Raw genomic sequence first — 19,660 nt, forward strand, 5'->3', positions numbered from 1 at the left:
TGTTCTTCACTCAATGTTGACTATTTGCAGAAACTAGTTTTGCAGCATGGATCACTGGCACTACAAAACACTTTCTCAGGCACAATCTTATTTTTTTGGGATTTATATTCTTTTCCATTGTTTCTTAACATCTTCCTTTCATTATCTTTCCACTCATTTTCTTTACTAATTCTTCTTCTTTTTTTTACATGTACTGTTGCATTTTCTTCATGAGCAACATCAAAAGCAAAACTTATTGCCGCCATCTTGGAAACATACGAACAACATTTAAGAAACGCTTTCTGATTGGCTTTCCGAAACCAAGTGTCAACCAATGAGAGGAACCGACTCATGGGACACAAAGATATTACTGGCATGGGCCTCTTTTCCACTGGGAATGTGTCAGCCCTGAATAACAGCAAATATAATATGCTCTACTTCAAGGAACGGGCACATGCCACTGTTCCCACCTATGATACTAGATGGTATCGGCTGTCTTCCTGTACCAAAATCACAGTGCAGGTGGCATGTGCCCCTTTTCCACTGGACCCCTCATTTGCTGAACTGAGTAACACAACATTTGAATTATTAATACACAACTGGATTTCAGGTAACAAAACATAAAGCCTAGGCTGATTGAAAGTAACTGACTAGCATGAAGAGAGGGTATTTCTGCAATAAATAAGACACACATGGGATGAACTATTTATGATATTGATCAATCTTGGTTCAGTAGAAACTATCCAAGGAGGTTTTGATGAGAACAACAAATAATTCTTGATGCATCATGAAAGCACAAAAGTAATTAAGTGTGGCAAAAGGTGCACAAGAATCTTTGCTAGTGAAACAGGTACTTATTGCACATTACAACTTTTATTGTCATTATAGTTATTACAAGAAGTTCTGTCAAAGTCTTGCATTTAGCACTGTGGTAAAAACAACTAAGACTTCCCGCTGTTGAAGAGCAATTCGAGGATGGCGACTGCATCTTTCAACATGATCAAGCACCTGTTCATAATGCACAGCCTGTGGCGGAGTGGTTACACGACAATAACATCCCTGTAATGGACTGGTCTGCACAGAACCCTGACCTGAATCCTATAGAACACTTTGGGGATGTTTTGGAACGCCAACTTTGTGCCAGGCCTCACCGACCGACATCGATATCTCTCCTCAGTGCAGCACTACGTGAAGAATCGGCTGCCATTTCCCAAGGAATTTTCCAACACCTGATTGAACATATGCCTGTGAGAGTGGAAGTTGTCATCAAGGCTATGGGTGGGCCAACACCATACTGAATTCCAGCATTACCGATGAAGGGCGCCACTAACTTCTAAGTCATTTTCAGCCAGGTGTCTGTATATTTTTGATCACATAGTGTATGTCGAAATTCTCATATATTTTTTGTTTGTTTGTTTGTAAATGATCACACACAAAACTTTAAAACACTGTCATGCTAAATGAGTGATGGTAAGAAAGTCTTAGTTCTTTGAAACTGACTGTTAAAAGAAGTGCAGACTGGGAACGTTTTGACTACAATGTATGATTTATAAAAACTTAAAACAGTCCCCCCCCCCCAAATGGCCTTTGTTTTCTTCATTTGGCTATATTTAATCTTTCAACAAATTATTGTTCTGTTCATAAGCACCAGCTGTTATCGGTGAATGGAATGTGTCTCAAATTAAGGCGTTTCTCGGCATTATTTGTCTTTGCCCATCCAGTTCAATGATTAACAAAATCCGCAGAATATTAATTTTGATCTTTCATAGGCAGTCACAGCCATGCGACCCATGCTTGACAACCCTACAGAGAGAACTAAGAAGGCAATTAATATACACACATCAAAAAAAGATTTGCATCACCACGGTTCCAAGAGTTCCGGAACCTGTACAGAAAACTGGAATAGAGATCAACATAAATATCATTTGCACCCTTTTCATTGCTCATGAAAACCACACACTGCATGTTGTACCACCATACAGCAAGACCTTCAGAGGTGGTGGTCCAAATTGCTGTACACACCGGTACCTCTAATAGCCAAAAGCATGTCCTCTTGCATTGATGCATGCCTGTATTCGTCGTGGCATACTACCCATAACTTCATCAAGGTACTGTAGGTCCAGATTGTCCCACTCCTCAACAGCGATTCGGTGTAGATCACTTAGAGTGGTTGGTGGGTCACGTTGTACATTAACTGCCCTTTTCAATCTGTCCCACACATGTTCATTAGGGTTCATGTCTGGAGAACATGCTGGCCACTCTAGTAGAGCGACGTTGTTATTCTGAAGGAAGTCATTCACAAGATGTGGGTGGACTGTCATCCGTGAAGATGAATGCCTCGCTAATATGCTGCTGATATGGGCACTATCGGTCAGAGGGTGGCATTCACGTATCGTACAGCCGTTACGGTGCCTTCCATGATCACCAGCGGCGTATGTCAGCCCCACATAATGCCACCACAAAACAGCAGGGAAGCTCCACCTTGCTGCACTCGCTGGACTGTGTATCTAAGGTGTTCAGCCTGAATGGGTTGCCTCCAAACACATCTCTGACGATTGTCTGGTTGAAGGCATATGCAAAATTCATCAGTGAAGAGAACATGATGCCAATCCTGAGTGGTCCATTTGGCACATTGTTGGGCCCATCTGTACCACACTGCATGATTGCATAGATGAACCTCACCATGGATGCTGGGAGTGAAGTTGCGCATTATACGGCCTAATGTGCACAGTTTGAGTCGTAACACACGTCCTGTGGCTGCATGAAAAGCATTTTTCAACATGGTGGCATTGCTGTCAGGGTTTCTCTGAGCCATAATCCGTAGGTAGCGGTCATCCACTGCAGTAGCATCCCTTGGGCGGCCTGAAAGAGGCATATCATCGACAATTCCTGTCTCTCTCTGTATCTCCTCCACGTCTGAACAACATCACTTTTGTTCACTCCGAGACACCTGGACACTTCCCTTGTCGAGAGCCCTACCTAGCACAAACTAACAATGTGGACGCGATCGAACTGCAGTATTGACTGTCTAGGCACGGTTGAAATACAGCCAACACGAGCTGTGTACCTCCTTCCTGGTGGGATGACTGGACCTGATCAGTTGTCGGAATCCCTCCATCTTACAGATGCTGCTCATGCATGGTTGTTCACATCTTTGGGCGGATTTTGTGACATCTCTGAACAGTCAAAGGGACTGTGTCTGTGATACAATACCCATAGTCAACATCTATCTTCAGGAGTTCTGGGAACTGGGGTGATGCAAAACTTACTTTGATGTGAGTAGAAAATAGAACACGAGAGCAAGAATTTTGGCGCACTCGAAAAACTTGACAGGTATGGTTTTCCAATTGTTATAGCACAGAGTGTGCATACTATACATATAGTAGCAGACTGCTGTGAGCATTAATGAACTAGAATTTTGACTGCCAGAGGGAAGAGGAGTGGTGCTGGGAAACAAGCCATGGCTCCCTCTCACAGCACAGCCAGCCTTCACGCGTGTTTTGCGAAAGCAGAATCTAAACATTATCACAGGGGTTGCTGATCTCTTCTGGCATTGTAAGGGTTGCAATCGAAACCTGTGATGGAGCAATGATTAGTTGCTTCACTCTTTTCACAATAAGAAAAGGTGAGCAAAATAGTTCAGCTACGTACACTTTTGCTATGAAATGGGATAGGAGGAGTTTTCAAGGCGAAAATTTTCCCTTTTTTTTTTTTTTTACTTTGCTGTCCGTCAAACATTTTACATCATTGGGTAAGTTATAAAAAAATTTTGTTGCACCACTGTGCACCCCTTTTTGTGCTAAAGACAACCTTGATGTGGAATAATGGATGTCATTTGTCTTTCTGATATTGTTGCTCTTTAACTGCAGTGGATTATTTGCAATAATCTATATGAGGGAATAAAAATACTGTGAAGCAATAATCAGAATGCCCAACTCCTTAACGAGATGTCTACAAAATAATTGTGTTTGGTCACCACATATAACTCTTACAGCATATTTAAGCAATGAAGACTTGCTTTCTTTAAGATGAGTTACCCCATAACATTATTCCATATGACATTATCAAATGAAAATATGCAAAATGTCAACTTAATTATTTCTCTCTCCCAAAGATTTAAATTGATTCTAGGTGCAAATGTGGTTGAAATAAGTTGTTTTAGGAGTTCTGAAGTGTGCTCTCTCCAGTTTCAATTTTCATCAACACGGACACCTAAAAATTCTGAAGTTTGCACCCTATTTATTATTTCCTCACTGTGGGTTACGCCTATCATTGGTGTAGTACCTTTTGATAAGCAAAACTGAATACATTGTGTCTTTTTAAAATTGAGGGCTAGACCATTAGCAGAAAACCAGTCGATGACACTTTTGAGAATGCTGTTTAGCATTTCTTCTGTTGCTATATACGAGGGCGGTTCAGAAAGTAACCTCCGATGGGTCACAGTGCGGGTTGTGGGGGGAGTAGCGACGCCATCTGTGCGTTCACGCACTCAACAGGTCAGTCGGCATCAAGCCGTGGTCGAGTGAACGTCGTACCTGCGCTAGTTTAGTTTTTGTGGCAGTTTGAAATGTGTGCTGCAATAGAAAACCCCGCCAAATGTGAAGTGCGTGCTGTCATAAGGTTTTTTACAGCCAAAGGATACTCTGCAGCAGCTATTCATCGTGAGCTCTGTGCCGTGTACGGACCAAGAGTTATGAGTGAAGAGTCATTCCATGTCAAGTCACCCAGGCCTTGACACCAACCATGTCAGATTTTGATGAAACTTGGTACAATTACTTCTTTTATCATCCTGAAAGCACTTGTAAAATTTTTTTTCTCTTTCTCTGATAGTTTTTTTTTATAAATTTTTAAAGTTTTTAGATTTGGCGTTGTTTCAGCAGTCGGAAATCTTAACTTAAACGTGTCCTCACAACTAAAAAAATTTGTATATTAAAGAATACTCAAGATATCAGTATGAAATTTTGGAATAAGTTTGTGTATTATATCTAAATGTTAAAAAAAATTACCATAAAGATATATTAAAACCTTTCAAATGAATAAAAATTTACAAGTTTTTTTTTAGCTAACGGATGTTCAGTTTTACAAAAACTGCAATATCTAGAGTCTCAGACCTGATAGAAAGCTCAAATTTGTTTTAAAATACTCTTAATTGTATACGCTATTAGATAAAAGAAAAATTATGTTGGCTTTTTAACCTGTTTAATAGTTATCTAATTTTTAAAATAATATTAATTATATTTTAAAAATAAAAAGTACCAAGTGACTTAGACACCGAAAATAAGTTTTTGTCTTCTTCAAGTAACAATGTACGCTTGGATTTTGTTTTGTTACTCCTGTGTTTTGAAGTAAAAAATTATTACAGTGTTAAATAGTGCTTGGATAGTATTTTATTAAGTACTGTTACTTAGTTTACAGAGATTCTTTTCCAATATCCTATAAAAGTAACCAGAACAGTAATCAGACCAAAAGTGAAATCAGTATGTCAGATATTCAAACCTGTAGCGTAGGGTTATTTAAAAAATCTGACTGTTTCCAAACAACCTACACACCTTCAAAAAAGTTACAGCCGGTATCTGAATTGAGCGAGGAAGAAAAAGATTTGATCCACTTACGATCTGGAATTAATCTGTGTGAATTTAAGAATATATGTTCATACCACAGCTACTACTTTTTAAACGTTTTTGAAAAATATCAAACAACATGTGTAGACCCACTAAAAAAAACACAAAAAGCCCATCAAAAAATCATTGAGAAGTGTAGGCTTGGATCTTTCTAAACAATTACTGACAAAAAATATTAGCATAAAACCTGGACAAAAGTTTTGCTCAACATCCCTTAACTTTTGTGAGGAAAAATTAAGAGCTGAAGTCAATGAAAGTGAAACAGATGAAGTCATGGTTGAATTAGAATCACAGGAATCCAGAAATGAATCCCTCGTACAAACAAACATTGCTCTTGATAATTTAGGTTTAACACCGATAAAGCTTCATGGCTTGTCAGAACAAAGTAAAGGGTCTTATTTTAAAAGGAAGGTTAGCAGTATTGAAAAGACTGCAAAAAAGGCAGTTTCAAAAGCATTAAAATATGATGCACCAAGTTCTGATGATGTCGAAGAAGATACAAGTGTGGTTGAGAAAGCAAAGGATTTTGATGTAATGATTTCTCTTATGAAAGAGAAGATTTCATCTGTTGTGAGGTCTAGAAAAATCCAGATTCTGACCTTGGCTCTAGATTCTCGGAGTCAAAATAAAGAGATGAAAGAATTTAATGTAAGTGAGTACATGGTGCGACAAGCTAGAAAGCTAAAACCTAAAAAGGGTATTTTGGAAACTCCTGGTCCAAAAAAAGGTAAAACTCTTTCTGGAAATACAGTAAGACTTTTAACAGATTTTTATGAAAAGGGTGAAAGTTCCAGAGTGCTACCTGGAACAAAAGACAAAGTAAGTGTTCAAAAAAATGTGTACATGCAAAAAAGACTCATTTTGTGTAACTTGAGAGAACTCTATTATTCTTTCTAATGGGAGAATCCCGAGGTAGAAGTATGATTTTCAAAATTTTGTTTCTTGAGACCTAAATGGTGTATCCTTGCTGGTGCTGCAGGCACACACACAGTATGTGTATGCAGTATCCACCAGAATGTTAAACTATTACTGGATGCTGTGAAAATTGAAGAATCTTATAAAGACCTAATTAAGATGCTTGTGTGCAACACGAAAAACCAAAACTGCATGCTACGTCATTGCGACAGCTGTACTGCAAATACTGCACTGAGTACTTATCTGAAAAACTACGTGAAGATTATGATTTAGAAGAAGAAATTGTAATCAAATCAGTGGGCTAACACAGACAGGGCAGAAATGATCAAACAGTCTATCAGTGTTGAAGACTACATTTCTTTATTGGTTAGGTCATTGGAAAAGCTCACCCCGCACTCGTTTATAGCAAAATCCCAACCAGCAGCCTTTAAAAGATTGAAAGAAGACCCACCACCCAAAACAGCAATTATTGTGGTGGGTTTCAGTGAAAATTATTCCTTTGTTATACAAAATGAGATCCAAAGTTACCACTGGAATAGAGGTGGTTGTACTCTACACCCAGTTGGAGTTTTTCTAAGAAATGAGGAAAACAATGTTTTCGTTTCCAACCAATGTTTTATTAGTGATGACCAAGAACGTGATACTGGTTTTGTTAACTTTGTACAAAAAGAAATTACGAAGTGGCTGTCATCACATCATACTGACATTGACTCAGTTCACTACTTTACAGATGGTTGTGCTGGGCAGTACAAAAATGGAAACAGTTTTAAAAATTTGACTGAACACTTGAGAGACTTTAATTTGAAGGCCCAACACACTTTTTTTGCAACAAGTCATGGGAAGTCAATTTGTGATGGCCTAGGAGGAACTATTAAAAGAATTTTAAGGAAAGCTAGTCTACAGCTTTCAGACAAAGAGCAAATAATGACAGTAATCGATGTGTGTTCATTTTCACTTTATTGACAAAAAAGAAGCTGATTTGCTACGGTTAAAAACTAGAAAACCGTTTTTCAGCAACCCGAACCATTCCTGGAACAACAAGTTTTCATAACTTCAAACCACTTCCAACAAAAAACCTTGAAATTAGAAGGACTGCAGATAGTGTAAAACCCTCCTTACTCTTTTCTTTCCATTCATCTTCTGATTGGGTTCGTGTTGAACCATCCATAAATAGCTATGTGGCTGTAAATTATGATGGTAACTGGTACTTTGGACAAGAAGATGCAGAAATTCTATTTCTACATCCTTCAGGACCAGCTGCATCATTTTATTGGCCTGAAAGAGAAGATTCTTGCATAGTGCCTTTGGAGCACATAGTCTGTGTAGTAGACGCACCTCAATCAAGCGGCACTGGAAGAATGTATTACTTCAATAAAGACTGTATCAAAAGAACTGAAAGCTCTTGGATGAAGTGGAAAAATAAGTTGAATCAGCATTAATGTTTATTAAAAAGACAAAATTACTCAAAAAATTCAATGTTTCAAGCAATCAGTTGGGTTATACATAAGTGTCATAAGTACACTATCTTTGTACATAATTCTAATGTAATCTACTATAATTAATAAACATGTTAAAAAGCCATCATTATTTTTGTTTTATCAAGTAGCCTATATGTTTAAGAGTAAATTAAAACAAATTTGAGCATTCTATCAGGTCTGAGGCTCTAGATATTGCAATTCTTATAAAACAAAACATCCGTTAAAAAAAGAAAAGAAAAAAAAATACATATATATTTTTCTCATGGAAAATAATATATTTTAATAGTATCATTTTTATCTTCAAATATGTATAATAAATAAACTTGCTGCAAAAATTCATGATGTTATCTAGAAGAGTTTTTAAGATAAGCAATTTTAAAGTTTTGAATACAAATTAAATTTACCATTTCCGAAGGTTCGGAAAACGCAAAACATAAAAACTTAAAAAATTTATAAAAAAAAACTGTAGGAGATACAGCAAAAAAATTTTGCAGGTGTTGTCAGGATAGTATTAGAACCATTTGAGCCAAATTTCATGAAAATCTAAGGAGGTGGGTGTAAAATTTATTTTTTATTGGGTGATTTGATGTGGAATGACTCTGAAGGAGTTGTCTGTGAATGGGTACGTTTATTTAAAAGTGGACGAGAAAACGTTCATGATGAAGAGAGGAGTGGTAGACCATCATTGGTGACTGACGAACTCTTTCAGACAGTTGATGCAAAAGTTCGTGAAAATCGACGTTTCTCAATGTCGGAGTTGTCTACTGGTTTTCCACAGATTTCTAAGACTCTCTTGTACGAGATAGTGACAGCAAGATTGGGTTACCGTAAGTTCTGTGCACGATGGGTGCCCAAAATTCTTACAGACCACCACAAAACTCAAAGAATGGCCTCTGCATTAGACTTTCTGTCACGTTATGAGGACGAAGGAGAACCATTGTTAAACAGAATCGTGACCGGTGACGAAACCTGGATTAAGTACGTCAACCCTGAGACAAAAGAACAATCAAAGATGTGGGCACATTCAAATTCGCCTACCAAACCAAGAAAAGCCTCGCAAGATTTTTCTGCCAGAAAACTGATGGCAACGGTGTTTTGGGATGCCAAAGGGGTGTTGTTGGTTGAATTCATGGAACATGGTACGACCATTAATCAAGACGTGTACTGTGAAACAATAAAAAAGTTACGACGGGCTATACAGAACAAACGCCGTGGTATGCTGACTTCCGGTATCGTTTTTTTGCACGATAACGCCCGTCTTCACTCTGCTCGCAGAACAACGGCCCTTCTTGAGTCCTTCAAGTGGGACGTTATCAACCATCCACCTTACAGCCCAGACCTGGCGCCAAGTGATTATCACCTCTTCATGCATTTGAAGAAATGGCTCGGGTCACAGCGGTTTGATGAAGACGAAGAGCTCAAAGATGCGGTCACAGGCTGGCTCCAGGCACAAGCGGGTGATTTTTATGCAGAAGGAATTTCAAAGCTTGTGAAGAGATACGATAAGTGCCTCAATCGCTATGGAGACTATGTAGAAAAATAGTGCCAAGATGTAGTTGTAAGATGTATATATTAAAATATTTTTATTTAACTTGGTGTATTTTTTTAAATCAACCGGAGGTTACTTTCTGAACGGCCCTCGTATATGCTTGGATTGATTACAATACTAATGTCACCTGTGAAAAGAACTAATTCTGCTTGTTGTACATTAGATGGAAGATCATTAACACATGTGAGGAACAGCCGAGGACTTAAGAGAAAAGAATACAACTTTCTGCATTCGTTTGGTTAGATATGACATTATCCATTTGTTGGCTATACCATCAATCCAATAAAACTTCAGTCTATCTAGGAGGATACTGCGATTCACACAAATGACTTAGATAAGCTACAGAAAATACCAACTGGCTCTATTTTGTTATTTAATGATTGTAAAATCTACTGAGTGAAATTGTAGAGTAATTCTTCTGCAATCCTAGCTCTGATCTGCTGAGGATATTGTTGTTGCTCAGGTGAGATATTATTCTAGATTTATATCTTGATTGTACTACCACACAGTGGTGAATTCTCACATAGGCAGGTACCCACTGGACTGACATCTCTTTAAGCCACATTTGCATTTGAACAACATAGCCTTGACATTTCTGAACCAGCCTTTCCAGTTATATGTAGATACTGAAAGGGCCAAAATAGGTATGAGGTAATCAAATCAGGTAAGGAATTTCGGCTACTCTGGCAAAAGTTCTGCACAAAAGACTTGAAATTTGTGATAAAGGTAAAATGCGTTAGACAAAAACTACTGAGTAATGAATTACTTTTACTACAGAGTGCTGATGCGTGGAAAGTAAAATTTGAGACTATATAAGTAGACGAAAAGTCTCCATCCAGCTGTGGTGATGTAATCTGTTTTACAGTTATTAGAGTGTACTAGCAAGCCTTGCTTTTTTAAATTGTAATTAAGGCTATACTTACTCTTCTTTTTTGCTTGGCTCGTCCTCATCTGAGAGATCTGAGAAAAGGCGTCGTGATTTCTTTACGTGAACCTTTGTTGGCGGTTTGCAGGCTGGGCAAAACCAATCACCTTTTGGGACACACTGAAAAAAAATTATACATTCAACTAAGTTTTACAATTAAAATGTGTATGTATAAAAAAAGAAGTACCATTTTAAAATACAAAGAAATCTGACTATTAAAAATTATGCATTATCGGGCTGATGATGTCCATCAGAGGCAGGGTACTGCAAACATCTGGTGGAGGATTATTGGAAACTAAGTAATAAGCCCGTACTTAACTGATGAATCTTAGAAGGTAACAGATTCAATGTCTAATGAAAGTGATTATGTCAACAGGAGGTACTCAACAAGTGATCCTCAAGACTACGTAATGTTGGCAATATGTTGCCACTGGATTGTGTGTGTGTGTGTGTGTGTGTGTGTGTGTGTGTGTGTGTGTGTGTGTGCGAGAGAGAGAGAGAGAGAGAGAGAGAGAGAGAGAGAGAGAGAGAGAGAGGGGGGGGTGAATAAATGGGGGGTGGGGGGGGGGGGGGGGGGGGGGACAGAGAGTGTCTTGCGTAGTGTCCCTGGTGATGTAGCAATACATCAGGACATAAGAAGAAGGGCTTTGGTTCAATCCAAATGCAATGTATACATAGGCAAGAAAATGGAGGACTCTGATTGGTCCTAAACATAAGGAAGCACGTTCCTACACTGTGTCAAGGTAACAAAACAGCAACAGGTAAGGGCCAACGGAGTTGAGCGGTTTTGTGACAGAGGTAGATCCTGCTGATCACGATAGAATCCACTTTATCAAGCTGTAACTGTGGCACTGTTTAGAGCTCGTTAAATGTAACTCATTTTTTTGGCACAATACGTGAGTGTAAGACTGTTTTAATCTGCATACAGTGCAGAAGGATGATAAGTGATTGAGTAAAAGTGTTTTGTAAACCACCACAAAGGAAATTACTAGTATTAGAAATGACATCCCTTCAAAACATGTGGTTGCTAATGTTCAAGCACTAGCTCCTGTCATTCACCAAGGTCACGAATCTGGTAAATCCGTGACCAGTGCTTCTATTATGTACAGAGGACGTCTTCATCTGAAGACACAGGCCAGTGCATTTCAGACACCTACAGCAAAATACTACTGATGTGCGTGCCTCCACGAGCAACCTCACCGAGTTCAGACGATCTGTCACCAATAGGTTCTGTGATCGGTCTCGCTAATGCAAGGGAGGTGTTGAAATGGCTTTTGTTGAGGAAGCAGCATTCTAAATATGTAAGCACACAAGGTACCAGCAGAATGGGCGCAACAGCCCTCCGATCATTTGTGGCTAGGCATGCAAAGACTCTCTCCCCCCCCCCCCCCCCCCCCCCCCCCCCCCATCTTTTGTGGATTTTTGGGAGGATTTAAAAGGTTTTCCAAGTGGCTTGAACATTTACTTCACTTAACACTACTGAATCTCTTCAAATAAAATAAACATTGTTAACATTCTACATCTTTATTCTTCATGTCTGCATACTGGGAGCCCTCTGCTGCTAGACAGCTCCGAGTTGTAGCATGTGGCACTGCAGTGTGTAATCTAACTATGTCCGTTTGAAAACAGTGTGCTATAATCAAGTTTTGAATTCAAAGAGTTTGTTCACACATGGATCACCTCTCCTTCAGAATGACAATGTCAGACCACACAAGACTGCTGTGACATCTGTACACTATTACTGATCGTCCTCCACACAGTCCCGATTAAGCCCCCTATAATTTTCATCTGTTCTCAAAACTTAAAGAACACGTTCGAAGGGCTTCTCTTTGACAGTGATGAAGTGGTGCAAGAAGAGCTGAGGTTGTGGCTCTGTCAACGAAATGAACTGTTCATTGAGTCTCCTGAAAATAAGGGGGTGCTGCCTTAACCACTACAGCACCTTGCTTGGTCTCTACTGATACAGCACAAGATATTCAAAAGCTTCATCCAGGCCACACACACACACACACACACACACACACACACACACACACACATTCAGTGCAACCTTCGAGTGATTATAAGAAATTAAAGCAGGGAATGTGATTCCATTAAATACAGAGTGTTTTAAAAAGATTCAAGTGATTTTGCAAGACTATGGGCTGATTGTATAAAGCATTTGACCACCTTAGATGAAGCTTAACTTGGGAATCTGCATTGTATAAACATAAAACCCAGATCATATTGGCATGGAGCAGGATCATATTTGACTGGTGAAAATTCACCAATTAAAGTAAGGTTCAACTGTAATTGTCAGTTCACAATGCAGTGACATTACAAAACAATACGGTTTTGAGCCAATGCAAACTACTGAAATAATAAAGAAGTTGCTGTTAACAAAAAATAGTAAACATGTAACTAGGCCACTCCCATATTGCTGAAGCTCGAAATATTTTTTCCACCTGTAAGGTTAGGTTAACGAAATTATTGCCTATGTACATAATGAATGCAGATAATAATTGATCTCATAACAAATCTTGGAGGCAACTCTTAGTTTATGTGATTAGTTTAAAAGCATTTTATAGACACATACTGACAAAGTAACATAGGAAAGGAGAAAATAATCAAATACAGATTTCTTAGAGAGAGAGAGAGAGAGAGAGAGAGAGAGTTTAGATGTGTACATCATAAAAGAGCAAAATGATTTTCTGTTTACTTTCCTCAATTTTATAACACAACACACTCAGTAATAAATGCTGTGTACCTGAGATGTGTGTGCAATAGCTGCGACAGAAGCACAATAACTGTGTCAATAGCCAAATTTCACCATGTTTCCAAGCATGTTTTGTACTAACTTAGATCAACACTGAATCTCCTTTGGTGGATTCAAGTTTAGTATTATACAACAGAGAAGAGTCTTTAACAGATGTGAATTTCTGAAGTAACATCAACCTTTGCCTCCATTTAGCCATATTTATATAATCGGCTCTATATATTCTACATGAATGAAGCTAAGAGACTTTAAATTACCTTCAAAACTAAAAAGTTTTTGTCAACATCACTTGTTACATGTTGGTTCATATGGATGCTGATAAGAGGGGGAGGGGGGGGGGGGGGAATGGCAGCAGCTTCAGTTGTATAAAATCTTCAAATTACTTACAGGAATGGAGCAGGCTGATGTCTTTGACAATCACTGATCTTTGATCTTTCAATCTCTTTCTGGCCATGGACAAGCAGGATTCTAAGTGGAACCTACTTCAACATGTGTTGACTTCCACTTACCAAGCATCGTGATACACCAGTTAGCACTTTGGATGCCCTTCACATAGAACAACAACAGTTCAAATCTGTGTCCGGCTTCTCATATTTCAGGTTCCTATCATTGCCCTAAATAGCTCCACGGAAATGCTGGAATGGTTCCTTTGAAAGGGCATGGCCACATTCCTTCCTCATCCTCAAAACAACCTGAGCTTGTGTTCAGTCTCTGACCTCAATAGCAAAGGGACATTCAAGCCTAATCTCTCTTTCTTAACTTCCATTTACTTTTTATTCAATGACCAATTCTATGTGCAGACAGATGGAGTTACCGTGAGATGCCATTTTCCACCTATTAATGCTAAACTTTTTATGGGAGATTTCAAGGAACACACCATGATGGTGGTGCCACTGAAACCTATAAGCTTTTTCAAACAAGTAGACAATTTTCTTGTCTGGCCTCATTGGAGTGAAAAGTGGGGAGGAAGGGCGAGGGTACAACGGGAAATACCATTTATAGGAACCCAAGTCACATTGATTTGTCTCTTCAGGCTGGTAGTTGTCACCACCCGGATCAGCACGCAGTATTTTGTACCTTGGTTCATAAGGCTCTTGTCATCTAACTCTGAAGTTTGCCAACTAATTTAGATCACCTCTTCGCCAGAATGGTTATAGTGCAAGACACACTACACATGGGTTGAGCTATCAAACAATCATGTATTGGATAAGTGATGAAAATAACAAGGGGACAACTAGGTCTACAGCCTTTTCACACTGTACAGGTAGAATTTCAAAGAGGATTAATCGTATCTTAATTTTATCCATTGTTTTTCGTTTTTTTTGTCCGCGACTGTTTTACTTTTGTAAAATGAAGAACAAACCGCCTTCAGTCACAAGTTGTGTTTATTTACTTTATTTTAATGATATTGTGCACAAACACTATGAAGTTTTTTCAATGGGGCCTTTCATGGTCAGCAAAGAATGTCTTGGCTTTCGGGGTTGGTGTCTACCATATCTCACGCAACTGTGGCATGTCATGTCATACATTGATTGGACCATCAGGTCCGCAGAGGACCAGTGTGTAGAATTGAAGTATCACACATACTCCCATCAGTCAAGCAAATCTGCTATTGCAGAACATTGTTTTGGTATTGATCATTGAGCGGATAGCAACAACACAGAGATTCTGGTGTGCACTTCCAGCTTTTGGGATTCTGCTATTAAGTAACTTGTTGAGATTTAAGTTAGCATGTGACCTTATAAATAGAATATAGGTGGACCTTTACATATTAGGTAACAGCAACCGGCCACTTCTTACAATGCTATTTATTTATTTAAATATCAACATTACCATGTCTGAACCGATAGGTTCATCTCCAGACAGCTAGTTCATGTTTTACATCTGCTTTTGCCATTTATTTTCCCAACTGCTGAAACTTCCTTGTGGTGGTACCCTACAACCAAAACAAGATGTGAGACAATGTCTTTTTAACTGTAATTGTGCCTCACAATGATTTTAAGGGATGTAAACAAACTAACAAAAGGGAAGATGTTTCGGTTACTTACAATGAAACATCTGTGTCATTATGTTCCAGTGCAGATTGCTTATGGTCTTGAAGCAGCGAAAACTGTTTGATGCTCCTTTTTTTATGTATGTGTATGCACATTATGATCTTGCAGCATCGAAAACTGTACGGCACACTTTTTTTATGTACATATATGCAGATTATGTCCACACAGTTTTCGATGCTGCAAGATCATAGGCAGTCTGCACTGGAACATAATGGTGCGGATGTTTCATCGTAAGCAATCGAAACATCTTCCCTTTATTAACTTGTATACATCACTTAAAACTGTTGTGAGGCACAGTTACAGTTAAAAAGACATTGTTTCACATCTTGTTTTGGTTGTAGGGAACCACCACCTCAAGGAAGTTTCAGCAATTGGGAAAACAAAAGGTGAAACCTAATGTAAAATGTGAACTAGCTATCTGAAGATGAACCTGTCTGTTCGAAACTGGTAATGGCAATATTTAAATAAATAAATAGCATTGTAAAAAAGTAGCTGGTTGTTGTTATCTTCTATTTAAGAGTCAACCCATATTTTGTATACTGCCAAGGGCTCAAAATGTCAGTTTTTGACAAAATAGCTTATAAATAGAGACTGACCAAGCGAAGCGAAGGGCAGGATTCCAAGCAGAATTTAAGCTACTTGCTCACCTGATGGCAGTTAATATTCTGACACTGTGTGTGTGTGTGTGTGTGTGTGTGTGTGTGTGTGTGTGTGTGTGTGGTCGCATTGGATTGTGTTACGTTTTTATACATATGCCTTATAATGGTTCAGGGTCAGCACATCTTCACCTACCCAGATTTTAAATTTCCTTGCACTGTTCCCTCTCATTGCATTTGTGTCTCAAAAATTATGGGTTGATACATTGAAATGTGTTATATAGGATGATTAAAAGGTAAGAGAGACCATGTTATGAAAGATTATGCCCGAATGGTGAACAAAAGTGGCCAAGATGTAGAGAATAAGGAGGAACTCAAGAACATGTGGAAGGAGTATTTTGAAGAACTCCTGAACCCAAATGCAGACCTAGATGAGGAGGAACAAGCCGAGGAGAAAAAAGAGGAGGAACAGCAAATAGAAAAAGACCTTACATGGGGAGAAGTGGAAGAGGCATTGGGCAAGATGAAGGGAGGGAAGTCACCAGGTCTGGATGAGCTAAGTGTTGAGATGGTGAGAGCAGCAGGAGAGGTGGGAATACAATGGCCATATCGAATAATGAAAATTGTGTGGAGACTGAAGATGAACCCAGAAGACTGGAAGAAGGGAATAATTGTCCCAATCTCTAAGAAGGGAAATAGAAAAGAGTGCAAGAACTATTGTGGAATAACACTGATGAGTCATTGTGCAAATATTTTTTAGAAAATTTTGGAAGCACAAATTCGGTCAAAATTAGAAGGAGGGTTGAGAGAAGAGCAACATGGCTTCAGAACAGGAAGGTCCATGGTGGACCTAATTTTTGCTGTAAGACAATGGCAGGAACAGCATTATGAATATGGAATAGATCTACTAATGACCTTCCTAGACATTGAAAAAGCGTATAATAGTGTACATAGAAGCAAAGTGTGGAGAACAGGGGAGTAGCAGAACAGATTATTTGGAGGATAAGGGAAATGTACAGTGGAAGTGTGAGCTGTGTGTAAATGGGAGGAGGGAGATCAGCTTGGAGAAGAATGGCTTGAGGCAGGGAAGTGCACATTCACCATTACTCTTCATTTTAGTGACTGATGATATAATGAGTACAGTAGCACAAGTAATTGGTGAAGGAAAGATGAAAGCTATGGTGTTTGCAGATGATCTGGGGGAATAAGGAGGAGGAAGTACCAGAGCAGTATGACGTATGTGAACAAACAAAGAATATGGGATGAAATTCAGCATAAGTAAAAGTGAGACGATTATCACAATGAGAACGAAGGACAGAGGAACAACTGGAAAACAATAGGGGGGGGGGGGGGGGGGGAACGACTGAGGAGAGTGAAGAGTTTCAAGTACCTAGGAAGCCTGATACAGGAAGATGGAAAGAACAGCAGAGAAATAAAGCCTGATATGGAGCAAGGATGTACCCCGAATCAATACAAAGGTCAAATACCAGGCGCACTACGTCCCAATCCTGACATATGCATCCAAAACCTGGGCTATGAAAGGAAGAGAGGAAAGCAAGTACAAGCTAGTGAGATGAAATTTTAAAGGAACAGTACTGGAGTGATAAAGATAAACAGGTTAAGAAATGGGAGGATCAGAGTGTTAATGAAGGTGGAATCATTACAAAAGAGAGAGAAATCAAGGCTGAGATGGTACAGGCATGTTAAGCAAATAGAGGAGAAGAGGATACCCAAGAGGATACACGAGATGAAACTGGAAGGAAAGAGACCAAGAGGAAGACCGAGAGGCACATGGCTAAAAGCAGTGGAGGAATGCTTAGAGAAGAAAGGAGAAGACTGGACCAAGGTGAAGACGGAGAGATGGTGGCAAGACAGAAGACGTTGGAGAGGCTTATGTTCCAAACAGACCTGGCCAGAGGCTGGAAATTGTCCAAGAAGATGATGATGATGATGCAATATTGGCTACTGTGGAAAGGCATCACACAGCTGCATTCCTGTAACTTGCTTGAATACTGTCGGGATGTTTCTCATGTGTCCAATAGTGGAGGAGGGTTGAGCACATTGAACATTTGTGCAAGAAAATTGAAGTTTGATGCTAAACATAATTATAAATCAAATGAATCTTTTTGAAACATACTGTACATTGTTTGATTTTGGATTCAATGCTCAACTTCAGGATTTGGGAACTGACACTCCTCCACTGTGCCATGCATATTACTTACTTCTCTCTCTGTCTCTCGCGTGCATGTGTGAACTGTGTAACTTACTATAACCAGTTTTCCAAAATAAGTCCAATTTTCTTACAATTCAATTACAACACAATCAAAATAATCAATGCTACTTACTTCAAGTTTTGGTTTCAGACAATACAAGTGGTAGCCTTTGTTGCATCCGTCACAAAGCAACATGTTTTCTGCATCTCGTCTTCGTCTGCATACACGGCACACAGCATTCAGAAGCGATTTTGACCACTGAATACTATTGTCTGCCAAATTGAAAGGTAAAACATAATTGTAAACTCGAAGCCAAATCCAAACTGTGACTCTTACATGGTGAAGAGGTCATACAAACCTAAGGTCAATAGATGAATATACAGCTGTGAGAAACTGGACGATGCCATCAAGGACACTTCCCATCGATCTATTAGAGATGAGTTTTCACTATTGGCTTCCTCAACTGAAACATTTTGCAATATGTGATTTTTTTTTATTCCTTCATGATTCTGTAACTTACACAAATTAATAACATTATAAAACAAGAAGTAATGCAGAATCAACACAAATACAATTGAAGGAGACTAATTATGAAAGTAAACTGGCTACAAAAGAATATATAGAAAAGTGCTACTAACAGCAAAAAAGTCTCGTAACAATAAAATTATAGATATAACAGAAAACAAGATAAAAACATCCTGGAACGCCACTAAAAAAAAAGAGCTAAACAGGAAAACATCCTTTTACATCAGAACGGTATTATAATACAAGAGCCTAAAAAAGTAGCAAACTTTGCTAATCAGTATCTCAGCAATGCAGCCACCAAACTTCAACAAAAATTTCACATAAAACAGCACGTACAATCAATAAATTATGTTCCGAACACAATGATGCTGCAACCCACGACCACAGAAGAAATAACCAGCACTGTTTGGAACCGAAAAAATAAAACCGCAACAGATGTAGATGAAGTGCCTATGTGCCTGCTAAAGGACAGTATAAAAAGTCTCAAAGAGTCTTTAGTACACATCATAAATGAATCATTCATCACAGGTAACTTCCCAGAGGCACTGAAATATGCAAAGGTTTTGCCCATACTTAAGAAAGGTGACCCAAAAAATATAGAAAACTACAGACCAATATTTTGCATTGTATTGTATTGTATATATTGGTCCATAAATCTTACATGTACAGTACAGCACATCAGATATTGGACAGGTCAAAGTATACCTTACAATTAAAACACTTTAGAAACTAGAAAATTATGTTCACAAAATTTTACAGCACTTCATATACTGGGCAAGTCAATGTGTAAGTTATAATTAAACCACATTAGAAACTTGAAGTTTACAACTGAATACATGTATAAGCCAATATTAACGATTACAGTATTTGCATGATCCTCACTTGAGCTCTAAGGATTTTTGAGGAACTCTTCTACACTATGAATTGACATGTACACTAGAGAATTACATTCACAGAATTTTACTTCATATACTGGGCAAGTCGTATACAACTTATACTTGAACCCCATTAGAAACTTGGGAATTACATCTGAATGTATTTATAGGCCAG

At 38.6% G+C, this 19,660-nt stretch overlaps 1 protein-coding gene across 2 annotated transcripts in view; it reads right to left on the reverse strand.

Annotated features, from left to right (window-relative positions):
• LOC126481491 (bromodomain adjacent to zinc finger domain protein 1A) overlaps positions 1–19,660 on the reverse strand; it is a 145,886-nt gene that overhangs the window by 48,013 nt on the left and 78,213 nt on the right. For both annotated transcript variants that reach the window (XM_050105273.1, XM_050105272.1), the window contains exons 20-22: positions 18,444–18,548; positions 18,218–18,357; positions 10,466–10,587 (exon numbers count right to left, since the gene is read on the reverse strand). In XM_050105273.1, coding sequence (XP_049961230.1) covers positions 10,466–10,587; positions 18,218–18,357; positions 18,444–18,548 — 367 coding nt within the window. The remainder of the gene's footprint in view (positions 1–10,465; positions 10,588–18,217; positions 18,358–18,443; positions 18,549–19,660) is intronic.

This window comes from Schistocerca serialis, chromosome 5 (assembly GCF_023864345.2).
Source record: "Schistocerca serialis cubense isolate TAMUIC-IGC-003099 chromosome 5, iqSchSeri2.2, whole genome shotgun sequence".
Lineage (NCBI taxonomy): Eukaryota > Metazoa > Arthropoda > Insecta > Orthoptera > Acrididae > Schistocerca > Schistocerca serialis.